General features: G+C 38.3%; 1 protein-coding gene across 2 annotated transcripts in view; it reads left to right on the top strand.

Moving 5' to 3' along the window:
• The window catches only part of DCC (DCC netrin 1 receptor), a 1,085,205-nt gene that overhangs the window by 748,917 nt on the left and 311,166 nt on the right, over window positions 1-25,122 (top strand). For both annotated transcript variants that reach the window (XM_070513040.1, XM_070513039.1), the window contains exons 8-9: window positions 957-1,113; window positions 24,423-24,577. In XM_070513040.1, the coding sequence (XP_070369141.1) occupies window positions 957-1,113; window positions 24,423-24,577 (312 nt within the window). The remainder of the gene's footprint in view (window positions 1-956; window positions 1,114-24,422; window positions 24,578-25,122) is intronic.

Raw genomic sequence — 25,122 nt, 5'->3', positions numbered from 1 at the left:
TGCCCCAAATATTTAAAAAACCAGATTTCCAATTGTGAATGACTCAGTTATTCCTATGAATAACAGTGGCTAAATTTTTTATAAATATAATGATACTGGGGCCAGCCAGTGGTACAGAGGTTAAGTGCACACGTTCTGCTTCAGTGGCCCAGGGTTTGCCAGTTCGGATCTCGGGTGCCGACATGGCACCGCTTGGCACACCACGCTGTGGTAGGTGTCCTACATATAAAGTAGAGGAAGATGGGCATGGATGTTAGCCCAGGGCCAGTCTTCCTCAGCAAAAAGAGGAGGATTGGCAGCAGTTAGCTCAGGGCTAGCATCTTCCTCAAAAAAAAAAAAAAAAAAAATATATATCTATATATATAATGATACTTTATAAGCATGCTGCAATTATCTATCTTTATGTCTTGTGGAGTTTTCTGTCATTTCTTTTACTAGCAGGTAGTCCATGAGAATTATTTCTACTTTTTGTTAGCTCTCATCAACTTAAATATCCTGCTTTTAAATGTTCTGTGGTCTAAAGACTTAAATAAGCTACTTCAAATAATATCTAAAAGGGTGTAAACAGGCTCTGAGTGGAATAAGGTTTTTAATAATACGTGATTACCTGAGGCATTTATCAATACATGTAAGTCCACGGCTATGTTTCCCTGTTCCGGGCCTAAACAGAACATTTTTTTTCTTAGTGTCATGGATCCCATGAATAATAGAAACTGGACAAATGTGCAGTAGAATCAAATATGTTATTAATTAGCCACCGTTTTATACACCACAAGAAATTCTATTATACCTTTGATTCCATTTACTGTATCTTTGCTTTCCTTTGGTTTTCTTCATTTCTTTAGAACTTAGGTGAATGTACCATTCTACGTTTACTAATGGGTCCCTCTGCCTTCCTGCGCATTTCCCACCCGTGGCACCCACTCCTCTGACGGCCTCCTCTCCTTCCTTCTTAGCTATCCCAAGCTCCAGTGTCCTCCCTTCTGCTCCCAGAGATGTGGTCCCTGTCTTGGTTTCCAGTCGATTCGTCCGTCTCAGCTGGCGCCCACCTGCAGAAGCAAAAGGGAACATTCAAACCTTCACAGTCTTTTTCTCCAGAGAAGGTGACAACAGGTGGGTGCTACCAATAAAAGTCAGCTTCATCCACTGTCTCTTTAAATGTTTGCTGTGGGGTAATGATGAAAGGAGACCTTCAGCAGGGAGTTTGGAGACCCTGTGAAATCTTTCCTCTGTGTTCTGCACTTTTGACTAAATGGAGATATATCTCCAATGCCTGTGTGGGTTTTTAAAGCAGGATTGTTTAGAGAATCAAATTAAATCATTTGTAGAAAACTTCCTTGAAAAAAGACAAGCATGTGGATACATGATATCAGTTTTTTTATTTCATTTGTAGAAAACTTCCTTGAAAAAAGACAAGCATGTGGATACATGATATCAGTTTTTTTATTTCCTTGATTTTCAAGGTGATGCACAGAACCGAATTAGTCTATTTACTGATAGGACAGGCTATGAAAGAACCTGGCTAGGTTACAGTCACAACTCTGTCGTTGACATCATGTGATCTCAAGGAAACTATATAACTTCTCTGAGCCTCATTTTATTATTTAATAAAGAGGAAATGATAATACTTACCTTGCAAGATTTTTGTTAGGGTGAAATTAGGCTTCATATATAAAGGTCATGGCAAAGCGTCCAATATTGGGTAAAAGTTGTTGTTACTATTATTGATTAGGCAAAAATGAGCTCTATGTGTGTGGTACAAAGAGTCAATCTACTGTTGTTGTTTTCCCACATTTTCCCCTTAAAATGTTTCACTGATTTTAAGACGTTGAAGTTTCCTTCTAAGACTAAGGCAGATATTGGATAAGTTCCAATTTCTTTTATAAGAATAAACTGTTTAATACTTCTGCTTATTTCTTTAAATTTATTAAACTTACTTATTTTGTATTCCATATTTGATCTTTCTGATGTCTGCAATCATTGTAAGTCTGATTCAGTGATGTGTTCCTGCTCACTCTTCCTCATAGTGGCTTGTTTCCTCGTATGTTCGGGTAATTCTTGTTAACACTAGTCTTTAGAAATTTATCTGAGGCCAAGTTTTAAAGTCCATTCTCACGGGAAGATTTGCTTTCCCAAAATGAGACCAGGTTAAACAAAATTTTTAAGGTTTATTTTGTTCATACAGGTCTCATACTGATATTTTATTGGTTATCAGAAAGTCCATTCCATTTGGTAACATTTGTTTTCCTGCCACTTTTAACACATCAACTCAAATGAGTAAATGTCGACTTGTGGTAAGGAATCCTCAGAGAGATTGTTCTTGTTGTTTCCACTAAGCTAAGACTTAGTGGCATGTATATTCATTCACCAGTTCTCTTATGAGGCTGATTTCAATTTCTAGTTCACTCATCGAGGGTTGTCCTTTCAGGATCTTTTCCGTATGCAATGTTCTCTAATCAGACCTTATACTTCACCTGCATGCTTTGCTTCCATTTCTCTTCTATTGGTTTCTAAAAGTCCTAGCTTCAGACCTCTTTTGATGGGTAAATACCCTCAGGCAAACATCACCTTCACAGGTCTGCTTTCTTACTAGGCTATTTCTCTTACTTTGCTGCCAGCACACTCATGAATACAGAAATTTTAGAAAATAAAAGAGATTTTGAGTAATTTACTCTGAATTTTAGGTGTGCTATAACAAAAGGGTTTTTCATATAGTATCTAGTTTGCCATATTGTTTGAAATGGAATTTTGTAGTATTTATCAAATGCCCATAAGATTGGTATCATTATTATACATCATTATCGACATTTGAACAGGTGTATTTAAATATGAGCACGTTTAATGTTTAGAAAATTTTATTTAAGATTAAAGTATCAAACCACTCTGTAACCATCTCACTTAGAAGGGATCAGAAAGCTAGGATACTCTCTTAACGGACCTTTCCATGCTATTCCTTAGGCATTTTGTAAGTTTCTCTTCTCCTCATTAACTTTTTGGGATTTCTATATTGCCAATTAAAGATCTTCAAGGAGATCCGCTTGTGAAAGTTCAGTTTGCTTCAGAGAAACACTATGTTGCCAAATCCCAAGATTCTGTAGAGAAGAATGTCTATTTACAAATGTACCCACAAACCTGCCTGAGCCTCTCACATAGGCAGCGAGTGTCATCACATTCTTCAGTTGATGAGAATTTTGATAGGACAACTAGGATTTTTATAAAGTGCCTGTCTATTGACTTGGCTGAGTTCAGAGTTCCATGTCTTTCCTTCCATATTAAACCTCCTCTTATATATCGCCAGTCTGAAGTGTACAACTGTTGGGAGGCAGAGATTTCTGCGATGTGGCAGCTTCTTCTTTCATCCTTGAACGAAGACTGCGTTTACTTTCTGTAAAGTTTACCAGCCAAAGGAAATGTGACCTGTTTTATGCATCACATATATGGAATTATTTTGGGGTGGTAGTGGTGGCATAGGGGGAAGTAGAGAGGGAAAAGGAGAAAGAAAGGGAGAGAGAGAGACAGAGAGAAATGACAAGTGCTCTGGTGGGACCCAGTTGTTCACAGAGCTGAGCTCACCCTAATCCCGGCTGGTCATCATTCATTCTTCTGAAGAAGAGTAGACTAGATGGCTTTCTAAGTATTCCAGTCCCTACTGAAGCACTAATAGACAGCATGTGGGGAAAAGCCGGGAATTAAGTACCAGGCTTCTAGTCTCTCAAATTCATGAGTGCTATAAACACAGTGATCTTTAGGGACTCCTCAGGATTCAAAGGGACAATATGGCTTGGGGTGGCCAGAGGGGTATTTAGTTCAAAATTCTGCAGTGTGGTAATTGGACGGAATAGTACAACTTCTCTCATGCTGCTTCTCAATGCTTTTCTTTCTAGTTGGCAGCAACAAAGTATATCCTTCTTAAGTTTCTATTTTCTTTTACAATTTGACCTGACTTTAAAATAAAAGGAAAGAAATACATGTATACATATAGCTTATGTTCCCTAAGATTATTACCGTGAAGAAGTAGGCATTTGTTTTGGTCTTATCTCTGCAACTATTTGACTCTGTGACCTTATGATGAGTCTAGTAAGTTCTTTGGATCTCAGTTGTGAAAACTGGAGGTAATAATTCTTGCCTAGTTGCCTTCATATATCCACATGGATTTCCTGGAGGGACCTTAAATTCAGCCTGTCCCAAATCATATTTGCTGTTTCCTCCTGAAATATATTTTTCCTTTCTTTTCTTGGTTTATATTTGTATCTTCCATCCTGTTGACCAAGCAAAAAAACCCGAGTCATATTTTACTCCACTCTGCCTCTCAGCACTGCCATTAGTTATCAAGTCCCGTCAGGTCTTCCTGGGCCACAGCTCAGCCAAGGCACCTTTATTCTATTGCCTCCATCATCACTTACCTGATCTCTGACAATAGGTTCTCAACTTCAAATTCATCCTCCTCAGTGTCTCTAGTTATCTTTCTGAAATACAGTTTGGATCACTCACTGCACTGCTGAAAAATGTGAATGTTCTTGAGTTTAAATATGGTAAAATTCCAGTATAAAGATATGCACATAATAACTTCCAAACTCCTTTGACTAGAAGTCTATTACCAATCTATCTGTAGGTAGAGTGTGGTTGCTATAACTTATAATAGTTAAAAATATGCCACTTAAATCCAAATGGCTGCATTGGAAAATGGTATAACAATTTATCGTATGTATGACTTTTGTGTGTTTAATTTGTAAAAAGCAAGAATAAATCTGCTATAATGGATAAATGGAAGATAAATTCTATCTCTCAGACTTACTGTGAGAACTCATTGAAAAAATTCAAGTAAAGCATCCAGGACAGTCACTGCACACAGGCAGAATGAAGGGGCTCAGAATAGTGCAAGCTCAGAGACAATATGGAAAAGAGGCTGAAAATAAAGCTCAAAGGATAGGAAGGAAAATAAACCATTTATTTTCATAACTCCTCAATGTTTCCTACTTAAAATACCATTTTATCCTTTCCTCATGTATTGACATCTTTCTTATCTTTCAAGCCCAAGATCAATCCTCCATTCACCCTTGGCTATTCACTCCCATGGTCACACCACGGTCCTTGTCAACATCAATCACTGTGACCTCTCCATGATCTCAATTTCAAACATCATACTTGGATCTCACTCTCTAGACTCTCATTTTCCTATCTTCCATTTAGGGCTCTGATTCTAATAAATCTTTGATTCCACAGGGACCTACAATTCATTAATTCTACATTGTTTTCATTGTCCCTCATCCTTGATGTTTTCCTTCACTTTTTAAACAGCTGTAAATCCGGTGGCTAATTATTATAAACACTGACATACACCAATGTTTTGCTTGCAGTCTCTCATTTCATATTAATTTCTTGGCAAAACCCAACTCAATTAAATGCAGTTTTCTACCCACTCTTTGCTTGCACTCTTGTACATGAATATAACTGGAAGAAAATATATAACTGTGCTGACTACTCTTTAAATTCATAACTACTCATCTTAAGTTGCCCCTTAAAGCTGTTTGAAGTTAAATCTTCTATGTCAATAATTGGCCTCTCTCACACATGCTGCTAATGATATTTCATGCCTTTTCCTTTCTCCTCAAATCTCTGATACCTTCTGTCTTTCCCTCACTCTTAGCTGACTTTGCTTCTAATTTCCTGGAAAATAGTACAATCAGAAGGGAAGTTCTACAAACTTCCATATCTAATTTATCTACCCAAATGTGTCCTTAAGCATGTAATATCTTTCTTCAAATTTCTATAAAAGAACTGCCTATGCTCTTTACCAAGGCTAAACGTTCCCTTCTGCACTAGATCTCATCCTTTCTAGCAAACAGAAGAACCAAACTTAAGCCATTCTTTCTCTCTCCTCCTCATCAATTTTTTTCCCACTCCAATGAATTGTGTCCATCAGCATACAAGCATGCAGTTGTATTTTCCATCTCAACAAATTCCCCTCCATCTGTTTCTCTCTCATCTGCCATTTCATTCTCTGTTCCCTTTTATAGTAACATTCCTTGAGTTATCTAACTTCACTTCAATACCTTATCTCATAGTCCAGTTGTGATTCTGTCCTCAGTATTTCACTGCAACTGCTCTTACCAAGGTTCACCAGTGACCTCCATGTCGCTAAACCCCGTAGTCAATTCCTGGTCCTCACATTGCTTAGATAGTCAGCAAATTTTGCCACATTGATCACTTTCTCTTTCATGAAACTCATTCTTCTCTTGGGTTCTATTACACTCACTCTCCTGGCTCTGCTCCAGTTCCTCTGGTCACTCATTTTTAGGCTCTTTTACTTTTTACTCCGAATCTCTCTGACCCATGAATATTGGATTGCCCTATGACTCAACCTTTGGTGATCTCTTTTCATCCAGTTTGTGACTTTATATTTTGTCTATATGCTGATGTCTTTCAAATTTGTATCTCTGGTCCTGACATTTTACCTACAATTTACCAAATTCCTACTTGATATCTCAGCTTTGATTTCTCACAAGCATCTAAAACTTAAAACCAAATGCCTGTTTTCTTTCAACCCTGACCCTCTTCCAAATACTTCATTATTCCAGAGATTCCTCCATCTCAGTAAAATCTTCATCTTTTTCGTCAATCAGGCCAAAATCCTTGGAGTAATCCTTAATCCCTCTGTTTTTCTTACACCCTATACCAAATCTATCATCAAGTCTTGGCAGTATTGTCAAAATATACCCTGAATCCATGAAACAATATGATACCTGATATTTGCTACAAAATAATACTAAACGACTGGCTATGATTTCTTATTTGGAGCTGAGTAATGGGAATAAAGTGGTTCCATCATCTTGTTCTGTCTAATTTTGTATTTCTTAAAATTTTCCATAATAAAAAATTAATGTCAAGTAAATGAAAATAAAACATATACGGAATCCTACCACTTCTTGCCCCCTTTACTACCATCAACTCTCATTTGCAATAGCAATAACCTCTCAAGCCTATCCTCACCATAGCAGTTGGATTAACCTTTTAAAACATAAGTTAGATCATGTTCTTCCTCTGCTTCAGAACCCTCCAGTGACTTCCCATCTGGTTCAGAGAAGAAACAGAAATCCTTCCTGATCTGGCCCCTTGTCACCTTCCCAGCTTCATCGCTTACCATTCTTACTGTTTTCCTATTTTCTGACACCTCTCCAGTCTCACTGGCTTCCTTGTGTTCCCTAAATATACAAGAATTCTCTTCCCTCAAGACCTTTGCCCTTGCTTTTCAGTCTGCCTAGAATGTTCCTCCCTTCAGAGACCCACTTGGATCGTTCTCTAACTTCCACTGATTCTTTGCCAAAATGGCACCATCTCCTGGAGGTCTTACCTGACCCCTCGCATTCCCTATGCCCTTTTACATTCTTATTTTTCTCCACAGCTGTATTACCTTCTATTTATTAATTGCTTCCTAGATCCCTTTTCTTGACAACAGAATATAAGCTGCATGTGGGCAGGGATTTTTTATCTGCTTTATTCATTGAGCTATTCTCAGCACCTACAGCAATACCTAACTTAATCCATAGTAAACACTCACAAAATATTTGTTGAATGAGGCCCTGACTGCAGTGTCAATTACTAAGTGAAACTCTCCACAATCCTCTAGATCAGAAGTCATCAATTTCTCTTTTATCTTCATCTTAAACTTTGATTACCTCATGATTGTAGCATTTGCCATCTTTTGTCTGGTTTTGTGTTTGAGTACATGTGTGTTTCCCTCCCTGATGACTGAGACTAGATCATATACATAATTCCATACCCAAGAGTCCAATAGCATGGCTTCTGTAGACATTTACTAACTGGCACTGATAGGATACAGGTGGCAGAAAGACAGAGGTAGTATTCTTAAAAGATTTTTCCTTAACCAATAAAACAAATTGTGTTATGGAGGAGGATAAATAAACTGACTGCAGTTGAATAAAAACCTTGTTTAAGTGAGAAAAAAAAAGTTGATTTTGAAATTTGATTCCCATATTCTTGTTCATTTTGTGTCTCGAGTTCCCAATTAGAGCAAATATATGCCATATGTCTCTGAATGCTTAGCTCTGATGCTTGTTTGCTCGTATAGGTTTATTTAACTCCTTAACACAATAGCTTTGTAAAAGGTAGTGGATTTAACATTTGCCTCAGATTAGCAATGACATTGTCATGCAAACCACTCTAGTTCAGATTATCATTAATCTGTCTGACTGGTTAATGGTGTCAATAATGCAAATACCATAGTTGACATTTTTTATTCAGCCCCTTGGGTGCTTTCATTACACAAATCAGAGAGCAGCATAAGTTCCAGAACCTGAAAGCCAAAATTCACAGCAATGCAGTTGCTTCAGAGCTTTAGAGCTATCCCCTCCTAGTACCTAAAATCGTTAGAATTAAAAGTGATCTTTGGAATTAGAGTCCCAACTTCCTGCTACTTAATCTAATTTCCTGCCACTTAATCCAACTTCCTGCTGCTTAATCTAATTTCCTCCTACTTATTCCAACTTCCTGTTGCTTAAACATTAGAGACTGATGCTCAGGGGAGGAGTGAGTCACGTGCCTAAGGCCACCGAGGAAGCATCAGCAATGAGAGCAAGCATTTATTGAGCACTTACTGTGCCAGATACCAGGCTAAGCATTTTACATAAATCGTTTTATTTAATCCTTACAACAAAATGTTATGCCCATGAAGCTTAAAGAGGAAGTTGACACCTCTGTTATACAGCTGGTAAGTGGTAGAACCAGGATTTAATGCAGGCCTGACTCCAAAGCAGGTGCTCTCAATTGCTACACTAGCTTGTTCCTAACATAACTAGTGGATTAACCTGGAAGGGAACCATGCTTTCTTGATATTTTCAGAATTATGACATGGATTTCTTTTATAGGTTTTTTCCAATAATTTTCTGACTTACTAGCTTAAGTTGATTTGCATCAGTTATTTACCATATATAAAACAGTAGCAAACATTTTTTGTGTGTACAGAACATTATACCTCCTATTCAATCATCTAAAATTACGTATGGGGTGTGACTCAGTGTAGCTAAAAGGTTAAGGTGATGTGGCTATGGATTTGAACCACGTGGGTATCAAACCTGGCTCAGAACTTTACTAGCTATGTGGCCTTGAGCCAATTCCATGTGAGATAATAGTATCTGACATGTAAGGTTGTGACGAGTATTAAATGAAGTTAAGAGAAAGTGCCTAAAACACTTGCTTGCTCTCTGGTGCACCAAAAGCACTCATTTTTCTTAGCTAATGTCATTTGCAAATCATTGTGCAGGTTGGAAATGAAAATCGAAGAAATACAGGTATTTCCCTATTCATATTTAGAAAGGACTTTATCGCTTTCACAAACATTAGCCCATTTGATCCTCAGATAAGGCAGGTATTATAATCTCCATCTTACAGATAAGCATGCCTCGCTCTGTTCAGAGTCTAAAAAACACTACCTAAGAAGCTACACAACTAGTAAATATTAGATGTAGGATTTAAATGCAAGGTTTCTAGTCCAGCAATCTCTTCCCTCTACCATACAAAGTAAAAGATATTTCCTAGAAGAGGTACATATAAAGTACTATGGGAGTTCAGATGAGAGAATTAAAACACTTCCATGAACATCATTCAATTTAATCCTCACAATAACCCTGTGAGGTAGACAGATAAGGGACTGGTATCTTCATTTCGCAAATGAGGCCGGGAAGTCTCCAAGATAGCCCCTGACTTCTTCAAGGTCATACGTCTATTTTGTGGCAGAACAAAGGCTCGACTAGGTCTTCCAACTTGCAGCGCTGTATGCTTTACATTGCTTTATGCTGCCTCAGAACACCTCTGCTTACTGCTCAGGATTTGAGACCAGCTTCTCATGATTGACATGAAGGATTCATTTTAGAATTCCCCGTGCATTATATTTGCAACATGGTGTTTACATATTCTCTCCCTGGCTCTTCAGAGTAGAGGACTGTGCAGCTAATGAAGCTTATTATCCATGAAGGGAGTGTGTTGTGATGGAAAGAGAGCAAGACTCAGAATCCAAAGCACCACCTTCTGGCCCTGGCTTGGAGCTTGCAAGAGTTAGCCCTTCTCCCACTCTGTAACATGTAAAATCCTATCCTTTCTACCTTAAAATGTTCTTAGAGCATTGAATGAGAGGATAGTGATCTGATTCTTTCAATGCATATCAAAAAATAAAACACGCCTTCTATAGTAGCCATATGTAAATGCATGACGTTATTTTTTAAATTTTTTAAATTTATTTTTTATTGCAGTAACATTGCATTATAACATTATATAGCTTTCAGATGTACATTGTAACATATTTTGAATTCTGTGTAGATTACATCATGTTCTCTATCCAAAAACTAATTATAATCCATCGCCTCACGTGAGCCTAATCACCCCTTTTTCACTCTTCCCTCCCTCCTTCCCCTGTGATAACCACCAATCCAATCTCTGTTGCTATGTGTTTGGTTGTCGTTGTTTTTATCTTCTACTTATGAGTGAGATCATACGGTATTTGACTTTCTCACTCTGACTTATTTCATTTAGTATAATACCCTCAAGATCCTTCCATGTTGTCACAAATGGCCTGATTTCATCATTTCTTATGGCTGAGTAGTATCCCATTATGTATATATACCACATCTTTTTTATCCGTTCGTCCCTTGATGGGCACCTAGGTTGCTTCCAAGTCTTGGCCATTGCGAATAATGCTGCAATGAACATAGGCATGCATGTATCTTTATGCGTTTGTGTTTTCAAGTTCTTTGGATAAATACCTAGCAGAGGAGTAGCTGGATCATATGGTAGAGCTATTCTTAATTTTCTGAGGATACTTCATACTGCTTTCCATAGTGGCTGCACCAGTTTACACTCCCACCAGCAGTGTACGAGGCTTCCCTTCTCTCCACATTCTCTCCAACACTTGTTGTTTCCTGTCTTGTTAATTATAGTCATTCTGACCAGAGTGAGGTGATATCTCATTGTAGTTTTGATTTGCATTTCCCTAATAGCTAATGATGTTGAGCATCTTTTCATATGCTTGTTGGCCATCCGTATACCTTCTTTGGAGAAATCTCTGTTCAGATCTTTTGCCCATTTTTAATTGAGTTGTTGGTTTTTTTGTTGTTGAGGTGTATGTGTTCTTTGTAAATTTAGGATATTAACCTCTTATCTGATATATAGTTTGCAAATATCTTTCCCAATTTTTAGGTTGTCTTTTCGTTCTGTTGATGGTTTCCTTTTCTGTGCAGAGGCTTTTTAGTTTAGTGTAGTCCCATTTGTTCATTTTTTCTTTTGTTTCCCTTGCCAGATCAGACATGGTAGTTGAAAATATGCTGCTAAGACCCATGTCAAAGAGTGTACTGCCTATGTTTTCTTCTAGAAGTTTCATGGTTTGGGGTCTTACATTCAAGTCTTTAATCAATTTTGAGTTGATTTTTCTGCATGGTGTAAGGTAATGGTCTATTTTCATTCTTTTGTATGTGTCCATCCAGTTTTCCAAACACCGTTTATTGAAGAGACTCTCCTTTCTCCATCGTATGCTCTTGGCTCCCTTGTCGAATATTAGCTGTCCATAAATGTGTGGGTTTATTTCTGGGCTCTTGATTCTGTTCCATTGATCTGTGTGTTTGTTTCTGTGTCAGTCTCATGCTGTTTTGATTACTATGGCTTTGTAGTATATTTTGAAATCAGGGAGTGTGATGTCTCCAGCTTTGTTCTTTTTCCTCAGGATTCCTTAGGCTATCCGGGGTCATTTGTTGTTCCATATAAATTTTAGGATTGTTTGTTCTATTTCTGTGAAAAATGTTGTTGGAACTTTGATAGGGATTGCATTGAATCTATAGATTGCTTTAGGAAATATGGACGTTTTAACTATATTAATTCTTCCAATCCAAGAGTACAGAATATCTTTCCATTTCTATGTGGCTTTTTCAATTTCCTTCAAATTTTCGGTGTACAGATATTTCACCTCTTTGGTTAACTTTTTTAGGTATTTTATTCTTTTTGTTACAATTGTAAATGGGATTGTATTCTTAATTTCTCTTTCTGCTACTTCAGTGTTAGTGTATAGAAATGCAACAGATTTTTGTATGTTGATTTTGTATCCCGTGACTGGACTGTATTCATTTATTATTTCTAAAAGGTTTTAGTAGATTCTTTAGGGTTTTCTATGTATAAAATCATATCATCTGTAAAGAGTGAGAGTTTCACTTCTTCTTTTCCAATAGTGATCCCTTTTATTTCTTTTTCTTGCCTGATTGGTCTGGCTAGGACTTCCAGTATTATGTTAAATAAGAGTGGTGACAGTGGGCATCTTTGTCTGGTTCCTGTTCTTAGAGGGATAGCTTTCAGTTTTTCTCCATTGAGAATGATACTTGATGTGGGTTTGTCATATATGGCCTTTATTATGTTGAGGTATTTTCCTTCTATATCCATTTTATTTAGAGTTTTTCTCATAAATGGATGCTGTATCTCGTCAAATGCTTTCTCTGCATCTATTGAAATGATCATGTGATTTTTATTTTTCATTTTGTTAATGTGGTGTATCACATTGATGCATTTGCGGATTTGAATCATCCCTGCATCCCTGGAATGAAACCCACTTGATCACGATGTATGACCTTTTTAATGTATTTTTGTGTTTGATTTGCTAGTATTTTCTTGAGGATTTTTACATCGGGGTTCCTCAGTGATATTGGCCTGTAATTTTCTTTTTTTGTGTTGTCCTTGTCTGGTTTTGGTCTCAGGATAATGTTGGCTTCGTAGAAGGAGTTAGGAAGCCTCCCCTCCTCTTCAATTTTTTGGAAGAGTTTGAGAAGGATAGGTATTGATTCTTCTTTGAATGTTTGGGAGAATTCACCAGAGAATCCATCTGGTCCTGGACTTTTATTTTTCGGGAGGTTTTTGATTACTGTTTTGATCTCCTTACTGGTGATTGGTCTATTCAAATTCTCTATTTCTTCTTGGTCCAGTTTTGGAAGGTTGTATGTTTCTAAGAATTTATCCATTTCTTCTAGTTTATCCAATTTGTTTGTGTATAACTTTTCATAGTATTCTCTTATTATCTTTTGTATTTTTGAGATGTCCGTTGTAATTTCTCCTTTTTGATTTCTGATTTTATTTATTTGAGCCTTCTCTCTTTTTTTCTTGGTGAGTCTAGCTAAGGGTTTGTCAATTTTATTAATTGTTTCAAAGAACCAAGCCTTGGTTTTATTAATTTTTTCTATTTTTTTTTTTCGGTCTCTATTTCATTTATTTCTGCTCTTTTTTTCTTTTCCTTCCTTCTGCTGATTTTTGGCTTTGTTTGTTCTTTTTCCAGTACCTTTAGATACGCTGTTAGATTGTTTATTTGGAATTTTTCTTCTTTGTTGAAGTAGGCCTGAGTTGCTATAAACTTCCCTCTTAGAACCACTTTTGCTGTATCTCATAGATTTTGGCATGCCGTACTTTCATTTTCATTTGTCTCCAGGAATTTTTTGATTTCTCCTTTGATTTCTCCATTGACCCAATCATAGTTCAGTAGCATTTTGTTTAATCTCCACATTTTTTGCCTTTTCTGGTTTTCTTCCTGTAGTTGATTTCTAGCTTCATACCTTTGTGGTCAGAAAAGATGCATGGTATTATTTCAATCTTCTTAAATTTATTGAGACTTGTTTTGTGACCTAATATGTGATCAGTACTGGAGAATTTTCCATGTGCATTTAAAAAGAATGTGTATTCTGTGGTTTTTGGATGAAATGTTCTATATATATCCACTAAGTCCATTTGGTCAAATGTGTCATTTAAGGCCAGTGTTTTCTGATTGATCTTCTGTTTGGAAGATCTATCCATTGGTGTAAGTGGAGTGTTAAAGACTGCTACTAGTATTGTGTTACTGTCTATTTCTCCTTTGATGTCTGTTAATAATTGCTTTATATATTTAGGTGCTCCTATGTTGGGTGCATAGATATTTACAAGTGTTATATCCTCTTGTTGGATTGTTCTCTTTATCATTATGTAGTGCCCTTATCTCTTGTTACAGTTTTTGTTTTAAAGTCTATTTTGTCTGATATAAGTATTGCTATCCCTGCTTTCTTTTCTTTTCCATTTGCATGGAATATCTTTTTCCATCCTTTCACTTTCAGTTTGTGCATGTCCTTAGGTCTGAAGTGTGCCTCTTATATGCAGCATATACATGGGTCTTATTTTTTTAACCAATTGGCCACCCTATGCCTTTTGATTGGAGCATTTGGTCCATTGACATTTAAAGTAGCTATTGATAAATATGTATTTATTGCCATTTTGTTACTTTTTTGGGGGTGTTTTAGTAGTTCTTCTCTGTCCCTTTCTTTTCCTCTTGCTGTCTTCCCTTTCGGCTTGATGTCTTTCATTACTAATGTGTTTGATTTCTTTTGTCTTACTTATTTGTTTACTTATTATAGGTTTCTGATTTCTGATTACCGTGAGGTTCCTATATAATATTCTCTGTATATAACAATCAATACTGAGTTGATAAACTCTTTAGCTTGACCTCTTTCTAAAAGCTCTATTTTTTCTCTCCCCTCCTCCCACATTTTGTTTTTGAAATCATGTCTAATTTCTTCTTTTGTGTGTGTCTATCCATTACCCTCTTACTGAAATAGGTGAATTTAGTACTTTTGTCTTTTAATCTTCATATTATCTTCACAGGTAGTTGATCTGCTAACTTTACTATATTTTTTACCTTTACCAGTGATTTTATTGCCTGGTTTTTGGGGGGATTTTTTGAATAATATTTTTATCCCTATTTGTGTCATCACTTTCTCACTTAAATAAGTCCCTTCAGTATTTCGTGTGGAACTTGTTTCTTGGTGATAAACTCCCTTAATTTTTGCTTGTCTAGGAAGCTCTTTATCTCTTGTTCCAGTCTGACTGACAGCCTTGATGGATAGAGTATTCTTGGCTGTAGGTTTTTTCCTTTTAGTACTTTAAATACGTCATGCCATTGTCTTCACATATGTAGTGTTTCGGCCTAGAAGTCAGCTGATAACCTTATGGGCTTTCCTTTGTATGTCACTTGTAACCTGTCTCTTGCAGCTTTTAGGATTCTCTCTTTATCTTTAATTTTGGACATTTTAATTATAATCTGTCTTGGTGTGGTCCTCTTTGGGCTTATCTTGTTTGGAGCACTCTGTGCTTCCTGTACTTGGATGGCTGTTTCCTTCCTTAGGTTATGAAAATTTTCAGCTATTATTTCTTCAAATAAATGTTCTGTCCCTTTTCTCTCTTCTCCTTCTGGGACACCTATAATACAAATTTTAGTGTGTTTGATATTGTCCCAGAATTCCCTTAGACTTGTCTCATTCTTTTTAATTCTTTTTTCTTTTTTCTGTTCAGCTTTGGTGATTTCCTCTAGTCTTTCATCTAGCTCACTGATCCATTCTTCTGTATCCTCTACTCTGCTATTGAGTCCCTCTAGTGAATTTTTCATCTTCAGTATTGTATTCTTCATTTCCAATTGGTTCTTTTTTATATTTTCCAGTTCTTTGTTGATGGGCTCACTGTGTTTATCCGGTATTCTCCCAATATCTGTAAGCATTCTTATGAGTTTTTGTTTGAACTCTTTGTCAGATAGCTAGCTTATTTCTGTTTCGTTTAGTCCTTTTTCTGGGGTTTTGTCCTGTTCCCTTGTTTGGAATGTATTCCTTTGTCTCTTCATTATGCTTCTTTCTCTGTGCTTATATCTGTGTATTAGGTGAATCGGCTTTGTCTCCTGATCCTGGAGAAGTGGTCTTATTTAAGAAATGCCTTATGAGGCCCGGCAGTGTGCTTTCCTCTCATCACCAGTCCAAATGATTCAGGAGTGTCCCCTTTGTGGGCTACTTGTGTCTTTCTGCTGTGGCAGGGTTGCTCTTAATGCAGGTACCCAGGGAGTCTAGTCTTTCCTTCCCTGGCCACCTGTTTGTAAATCCAGTTTGGGCAGCCCAAGCACTGTTGGGTACAATGTCTAACAGCACACTCCTGTTGCAGTTTATCTGTTAATTGGGTAGGTACCCACTGTAGCTGGTTGCTAAGCTCAGGGGCTTACAGTTCCTATCGGCCTTAGGCCCACAAGGCTGTTGTCAGTTCTCTTAGGAGTGCAGCTGAGTGGGGCTGGCCCTTGGCACAGGAGCACTCAATTATTTCACATTTTGGAAGGTGGAGCTGATCCTTTTTATGGCTATTTGTCAAGCACAGGTCTTCTGCCACTGATAAGCCTCACGCCCAACAAGACCACACACACCGTCAACACAGTCCTGGTCCATGCATGCTTCCCAACCCCCTGGAGGGTACCCTGATGCCCTACTGCCAAACCTCCATCTCTCCACCAATTCCCCCCACAGTTCACCTGGTCCTCACACAGTCCCTGCCCCACAGAGGCGGACACACTCGCCTGCCTGTAGAGCATCAAGATACCCAGTCAATGCAGGCCAACAAATAGGCTGAGGGCTTGCTTTTGGGCTCGGCCAGTCCCTAGGGCAGCTGCCTGCCCTGGCTGAACTGGATTAAATCTGGGCACTAGTAGCTGTGGCAGACCCCTGGGCTAACATGCCAGGGAAAGAATTTTGATGATGTCTGCTGGGGTTTGTGTCAGCACGCCTGGACTAGGTCACGACAGTGGCCACCACCAATGTCTCAATCTCTGGAGAGGTCTCTCCTTTCATCAAGATGCACCCAGAGCCCACCAGGTGAGTCTCTTTTCACCAGAGGACTGTCAGCCTTCTCTCTGGTGATTTTAGGTTGCTGAGACGGTTGAGTTTGTGCATGGGCCCTTTAAAACCCAGGTCTTTTTGGCTTTCACCCAATAGTTTCTCTGGGGGTATTCCCCACTGCAGTAATAGCCAACGAAGCCAGATAGCAAGACATTCGTCTCTGCTGTGCTGAGTCTAAAGGATGCTTATAGCAGTATCGGCTCCCACTCTGGACCTCACTCCTCCAGGGAGGGCTGTGTACCTTAGGGTGGCTGGCTGAGAAATTCTGCTGCTCCTGAAAGTGGCATTTTTTCTCTCCAGAAGGAATTTCTGCCTCTTCCACGTTAGTCAGGACCGTCCCTTGTTGGGGGGTTCTTTTTTATCCAGTTTTCAGTTTTATATCCAGGGTAATTTTTCCAAAAATAGTTGTAACCTGATTGTGTTCATGGGAGGAGATGTGTTCTGAGTCTGCTTACGCCACCAACTTGGGTAGATTCCCCCAATCCTGAATGATGCATTATTCACTTGTGAACTGGCTATATGTCTGGCACTGTGTTCTAAATAATAAGGAAGCTAACAGTTTGATTGGAAGCAGTTTAGTAGTATTGAGGAGATCATTCAACTGATGGATACATAACTACACACTGAGATGAGATCTCTAAATGAAAGGAGTATGCTTGTGTGAGAGAAGTTAAAAAAAAAAATGTGTGCATGATGTCTATGCCATAATCAGATTTGCATCTTGATGGGGTGACTGGGGCTGGAGAGTGGAAGTTAGACCAGAGGTCAGCTGAGTGGATGTCAGGATGCCGTTTAGCAGGCTGTTGCAGAAGTTTCAGGCAAGAGCTGCTGATGAGTCAGACTAAGGGTGTATCAGTGGAGATGGAGCAGCGCAGACAGATTCTAGAGACATTTAGGAAGCCAAATTGACAGGACCAGGGGATGCATTGGACATTACTGGTGAGAGAAAGGAGATTTTCAAGGATAGTTCCTAGGTCTCTGGTTTATTTAAATGGAGAGATGGTGGGGCAATTCGCTGAGATTAGGATGCTGGAAAAGATCCAGATTCGGGAATGAAGATCATAAATTCAGTTTTAGACGTGTTGGTCTGACATACCTTTACAGCATTCAAGTGGGGATGTCAAGCAGGGCCTTGAAAATAGGAACCTGGAGCTCAGAGGAGAAATTTGGGCAGAGACATACATCAGGAATTTGTCAGCATATAGATAATAACTGTAGCTCCAGGAGGATAAGACTGGCATCCAGAAAAAAAAAAACAGAATGAGAAGAAGACCCAGAACTGAGTCATATTTATTATGGGAGCATTGGCTGAAACTAAAGAAAATAAATAATTTGAACCCAAAAACATTTTCTCCATGAAAAGATAGCTTTTTGTTTGTTGCTGCAGTAGCTATTTGTTATGTAACTAGTCTCTTGGATGTGTACTAGATGCTGAAACAGAGATTATATTAAAGAAAAATTTTAAAAAGCCTGGTCCTCAGACCAGGCTTTTTAACAATTCAAGAAAATCCAGAATTTTTAACTTTGTCTGGTGGTGAGTCACCTCTGAACTTACTTTCCCTTCAAGATAGCACGAGTTCCAAAGTCTCGGCTTCTGAGGTCATAAAGAATGAGGCATTTGGGTGGTTCTTGCTGCTGTCACTTTGAACCCTATTCTAGATAACACCATATTTCAGTTTTGAAATCTTCTCTTTGTTGCACCCTTTTCCTCTCACTAAAGAAACAAAAATGAAAGTGGAGTGGATAAAAAGGAGATGTTAAAGATCTTTCGATTAAAAATAACATAGTTCCCTCCTTACAAAGGAACATTACTATCACTCTTCCCCCTTGAAGCAATTAACTAGGTATTTGATACATCAAGACAGCATTAGCTGCTCAGCTCACAGCTGTAACTAAATGTTAACACCCTGGTACACTTAAGCAAGACAATACGTGTTTACTTAATATGAATACTAGAGATATGTCGTTACAAATGATTTGCTAAGAAACAGTATCATGCTTAATCTTTAAATTCTGTTTACTTCTGAAATGTAAATATAGAAGTGCTGAATTCAGCTAAACATACACACACAACATACACACACACAAACACACACAGAGAGATAAGTGATTTCTATTCTCAATAAGGAATATTAGATTAGAAAGCCTTTTTAGAGTAGATCGCACTCTCTAAGTTTTCAAATAATGAAAATGAGACCCAGGAAGGTGAAGTGGTATGCCAAAGGCCATCCAGTTAAGTTGGGATGGAGCATGGAATAGAACTCAGCTCTCATAGCATTTCTGAGATCATACTATGTGGAGATATTATGCAATTATTCTATTAAGATTTTCATATTTATTTATGCATTTAAAAAAATTGAGAGCACTGGCAACATAGCCATTCTTTATACTCAGTGGGTATATATGTTGAGTGTCAAAAAAATATGAATGGAATATGACTTCTCTTCTAAAAAAATAATTCACAAATGAGTCGACGAGACAGACACATCTATTAATATACTGCGATATGTGCTATGGTTATAAACCAAGAGCAAGAAAAGCACAAAAGATAATATTTAATGCTGCAGGACTCAAAGGACATGATGGTAGGAAAGCTCCAGCCAGGAGATTTCATGTGAATTGCATTTGAAGAATGAATAAGCTTTTGTCAAACCGGGAAGGAACTATGAGTCAGGAGAAGGTAACTCTAGGATAATCGAAATGGAACAAAATAAAACTAATGAAAGTTGGAATGACAAAAGACAGAGAAGTCGAGATGCATATGGCATTGCAGGGCAGGGTGACTCAATGCAGATAAGCATGAAAAGATTTTGGCCACATCTTGAAGGTCTTTGGATCTTGTCCCAAGGAGTTGAGATTGTCTTAATCATAGAATGGCAGCTAGCACAATATTTTGCACATGGAGTTGATAGATTATGTATGTTAGAAGAATATCTCTATTAATAGAAGATAGAAAGAACTGGGGGGACCAATGACAATGAGCTAGGTAAAGCTATTATCATCATGTAATACTTTGTAAGTGGGCACCAGAGCAGAGGTCACTTCCAGGCACAGGAGATTATAGCCTAACCAGATAGGTCTCAACGCAAATTGTGCAAGGGTGCATTCTATGCCACCACGTTTGAATTCCTGTCTCAAAATGTATCAGTGCCTAAGAAGACTTAGAAAAAAGGTCAGATTTCAGCAAAGCAGAAGCATTATTATTATTGGGTCAAAATGTGTGTTTTTACAACATAGCAGTTATTTTGCAAGAAACCTCAACTGGGTAACCCCAAGCACTGAAAACTAGAATTTACAAGAAAGAAATGCTTCTTGTTAATGGGACGAGCTCTTCTTGGTCTACATATAAAAGGTGAAGAGGGCTAGTTGCCTACAGCTTTTTTGGCCAGCAGGAGGAGACAGACTTGATATATTTATACTCTGTGTGGATTTTCAGTGAATGAATTTACAGTGAATGGATTCTTGAAAGCTCAGGTGACTTACTCCCTTTACTTCAGGCAGCTTATCTTGAACTTGCCTGAACCCCACACTACCAACTCAGAGTGAGGAAGAAGTAGAATAATGAAGCTTTGTCTGACAATATATCTGCCACCACAGACCATGATTCTGAGCTCTGCAGATTTGAAGGGTAATTACGTCTTCAGAGTCAGAGGATAGAACTTCACTGAGATGCAGCCAGCCTGGGTCCCTGATGCTTTCCCAGGAGCAGTTGGTACAGTGACAGGCAGAACACCCCAACACCATAATTGGGCAAAGTCATAATATCTACTGGTCTCTGTTCTTCAGGACCTGGTGTGTGTGTCTGCCCATTTACATAGGAGCATGGTCTAGACTGAGCAGAGAGGAAATCCTGTTTGCTACCTGTTTAAAAATAGAGATTATGGAGAGTTTAACTACTTTAGGTGGCTGACATTGCCCTATTGTAGTACCAGAGAAACACAGAGTAATAAGCTGCTTGTCCAAACTCAGATTTTACTTACCTGTTGAGAAACGATTTGTGATGTTTGGTTTTCAGCTGCTAAAGCACGAAAGGGGTGATCAAAAGCCTCCTGTGAATCTTTGGGGTTTGTAACAGCCAATCTGTGAGAGGCGGCGAGGCAGGAAATGTCATTTTCCGAAAATGCATTTGTATGTCTGTAGCAGTTTGATGTGACCCCAGTAAGACCTGAGGAAGCATGAGAGCAGCCTGGCAATGAAGCCCAGACACCAGGGTGGACAGCAGATATCACAGGGCTGGCCAGCTGTGATGTGAACTCAGGCAGCACCTATTCCTTCTCTGTTTCTGTCAGCAAAGGCTTTACCCTTTAAAAATATTGTTCAGTACTGCTAGTTATGACCACTCTTTTTGATTTAACTTATCTCTCCATTCAAAATTAATCTGACAGAAAATATTAAAAAAACTATTTTGGCAGGCCAGTAGCTCAATGAAACCTATCTATATACTTTTTCTTTATAATTATACCGCTTATTAATTTCTCTCCTCAGATTCCTAGTTCTAAGTACTTTGTGGGAAAGTCCTCTTCTTGGACTCAAGAGCACTTATTTCTCGTGAGGTTGTGGTGGTAATTTTTTTATAATAATGAAAATAACAGCAGCAACTTCCATGTATGGAGAATTCTTCATTGAGTACCGGGCACCATGCCTACTGCTTTCTATAGTTTACATACGACATCTCATTTAATTATCTAGAAACTCTCTGAGGTAAACATTTTTATGGCACCAATTAGCATTTGAGGAATCTGGGACTCAGACAAGTTAGTGAGAAAGTCAAAACAACAACCCCGGGCTTAAGAATCCTGAATTCACTCCACAGTCCACATAGCATTTTGATGAGACCATACTTCGATGTGATAAGCAGATTTCTGAAAAGTGGCACATAAAATTGGCATATTTAGATTAAACTATTGTTTAAAACCATTAAGAGCCTACAGCGAAGAATTAGTGGTCAATCCAGGGCAGTACAATCTAGCATGGAGCTAGAGCAGGGCTGTGGAGTTGTCTTGAAGCTGTATTTTCTGATAAAGCCCACTGTATTTGCTTAAATTAAAAGGGTCTTTTCTAAAGATACTTTGTTCATTCTTTACGTAATATTGAGGACGTATCAAATGTTCATATCAACAAATATAATTTTTTCATGACATTAATTTGCAGGCTTTTTGCAGGCTGATGGAGATAATGGGAACTTGTAATAAAGACCAGTATCCCCTCTTATATGCAACTGCTATTTTCATTGTATGATCTTGAACATTCTTACCTGGGCATGCCCACGTTTTCTTGCCTTTTATTTCCTTTGAAGAATGCCTGTTCAAACAGCTATGCCAGCATGCCCTGGGACACAACTACGTCATCAAAATTATTTAGCAGTTGTAAGACTAAAGTCAATTATGAAAGCTGTCTTTCTTCATAGGTATTCAAGAAGTTTGGTAAGAAACTCTGACCTTTGGTGACAACTATGTGGCTAGACAGTCCAGAAAAGATAGGAAATGACTTACGGCAGATCACAGACAAACTCATCCTTGCAGCGGTTTCTGTGTCCGTTCTTCCCCTTTAGGACCTCAGGTCTTCTACCCAAAGTTCCCATGATCCCAATAGGCCCCTCATTTTCCTACTATTTGTTGAATGATTTATCAATACTGGATTGAAAGAATGCACCTCCAGATTTCATTCTTAGCTGTGATATCCACTGTGAGTCCTTTGAAAAAGAGCCATGCTGTTTCTCTAAATCTCACCTTTGCATCTGTAAAATAATGATAATAAAACCACCCTATCTATATCAAAGGCCTATAAGAGGCAATGCAGGTAAAAGTTCTCCTGCTAAAAGAAAATAAATAAGGTGCAAAAATCCCTGTATCAGCAAGGCATACAATCTGATGAAGGTTTTGTTTTTTAAAAGCAATTTATTGGCCTAAATAGTCTTAGTTTCATAGAATAGAGCAGTGTGATGCATGATACATAAGAACGTTAGTTGATATTTCTTACCCTTACCTATTTTAGGTTACAATTGAATCCCACCCATACCCATTCCCCTGCTATGCCACAATTCAGCCTTCCAGCAACTTAACACTATACTCCTAAAGGAATATCTAAACTTTGGGGTATATCCAGATTCATACAGGGCGAATCTTCCCCAACTGAAACTCTGTACTCATTCAATGCTAGCTTCTCTTTCCCCACTCCCCTCAGCCCCTGGCGACCAGCCAGGGTGCATATTTTACTTACTAGCAGTACTCGATAAAATAATGTTAACTACTACAACAAATAAGCTCTAAATGTATAATGGCTCAAAACTATTTGACTCTATGAAGTATAAAAAGGATTCTCTTATTGAGACAGTTCTACTCCAGCTCCTCTGCAGAATTCCTACAAATTTTGACTCCTCCATCATCAATATACGGCTTCCAAAGTCACCATGCTTGCCTGCCTCAAGCCCACTGGCAGAGGAAGAGAACATGGAGTAACCCACATGTGTGGTTTGTCTACGCCAGGCCTGGAATCAGCACACGTCTCGTACACTCACACTCATTTGTTAGACTCAATCAGATGGATTCATCCAGACCTTAGGGAGGCTGAAAATAGACTCTAGGACATGAATGAGAAGAAATGGGTTTGAGGATGACTCAGCCGTTCTCTGCCATATCAGTCATTTTAGGAGTGTGTGTTTATGCCTAAGAATCACTATTCATACTCTTAGAATTTTTGTTTTAATTTTTCTCCTTGGAAGCCTAATTTGCCCTGGCAGAAAAATGTTTCATTTAAAGTATCTCCCAAAACAAAACCAAATGGCAAAATTAAAACCTACATAAAGTTCCACTGAGAGGCAGGAGATGTTATCTAGAAATAGAAATCTTCAGAAGCAGTTGAGTGGAAGAGAAGGAGTTCCTTCTTCACCTATTCAGTTATACGAGGCCAATGAGCATAGAAATGTCTAGAATCATGTGTGTCCTTAAAGAATACTTCAGTAGTTCTCATTTCTTATATGTCAGCATCCATACCCGCAAGGTTTGTCTTCTCTTAATATGTACTGTAAATCCCACCATGATCAGCCAACTAATTTATTTGTTTGGAACCACTGAGGAAGTTTTTAATTGGGAAGTGAATTGGACACATGGAGATGTGGCTTGAAGAACAAGACAAGTAGACACGTGCTGCAGTTTCTTCTCACGTAGAAGGAAACCTACTTCCTTTCACTAATTGCACTTAACGTAACCACAGGAGCTCAAGCTCTATACACATCATCACTTAGCATCTGCCTTTCCCTTTCATACAATGAAAGAAAATGCATAAATGCATTTGTTGGTAATACTGACAAAGACTGATTTGTGGAATCATTGAAACCTTGATTTCTGCCGTTAGCTGGATGTTTTTGAAATGCGTCTTCCAGTCTATATTCCAAATGTTTCTTCTTATTTCAAAAGTTCTTCGTCATGAGTTTTTAATTCTAAATTGTAAAGTGTCAAGAGAAAAGATTTTAGTTTGCAAGTTTCATGGGAATAGCATACATACGAACTCCCCAGAAATGCTGAAACATTTGTTTGTAACTTTTTCCAGTCAGTTTATTTCTGGTAAGCCTCAGAGGTCTTGAATTACGTGCAGAGTCAACATTCAATAAGTAAGCAACCTTTGGTCCACCTCACTACTCTTGCACATTAATAAAGGCTTTGGCTAAAAGGTTTCATGTTGGAATAACCTTTCCCTACAATGTTTGTTTCTCAGGGAACGAGCACTGAATACATCACAGCCTGGGTCCCTTCAGCTTACTGTGGGAAACCTGAAGCCAGAAGCCATGTACACCTTCCGAGTTGTGGCCTATAATGAGTGGGGACCAGGCGAGAGTTCTCAACCCATCAAAGTGGCCACTCAGCCTGAGTGTGAGTATGAAAAGGGAAGGGAAGCATTTAGAAAGTATTTATTTTTGCTTGCAATATCCTTGAGTTATTTTATAGAACTCTTTTGAGGAGACAGGATGGAAGGAAGATTTATGAATCAAATTTCCAACTCAAGGATTTTCACAGGTAAGATAATTTTTCAACAAAGTGGGCTCCCCACTTAGGCCATGTCTTCATAGCGGCAAATTAACAACTGTAAAGGCTTAATCCATCTATCTGGTCTACATATTCACTTCCTAAGTAAGTGACTGACACTCTACCTGCTAGTACTTCATAATCAACATTGAATCTCAGCCTCCTCCACTGATTTTTCACATTTTCCAAGTTTGCTATCAAGAGTGCAACATCAAAGGTAAAAGAATAATGGCGCAGGACTTCTAAACACAAGGACTTTTTAAAGAACCTAAACATGCACTGAATGTGCTCACAAAGCTTCCAAAAGCGAATCTAGACTCAAGAAATGTAGAGGGAAAATCTCTATTGGGATCTTACCATCCTCCAACTTAAATCATTCTATCAAGCTACAT

Source organism: Equus asinus, chromosome 7 (assembly GCF_041296235.1).
Source record: "Equus asinus isolate D_3611 breed Donkey chromosome 7, EquAss-T2T_v2, whole genome shotgun sequence".
Classification (NCBI taxonomy): Eukaryota; Metazoa; Chordata; class Mammalia; order Perissodactyla; family Equidae; genus Equus; species Equus asinus.
Note: the sequence above shows the minus strand (reverse complement) of the source record. Positions and strands in the feature narration are given on the sequence as shown.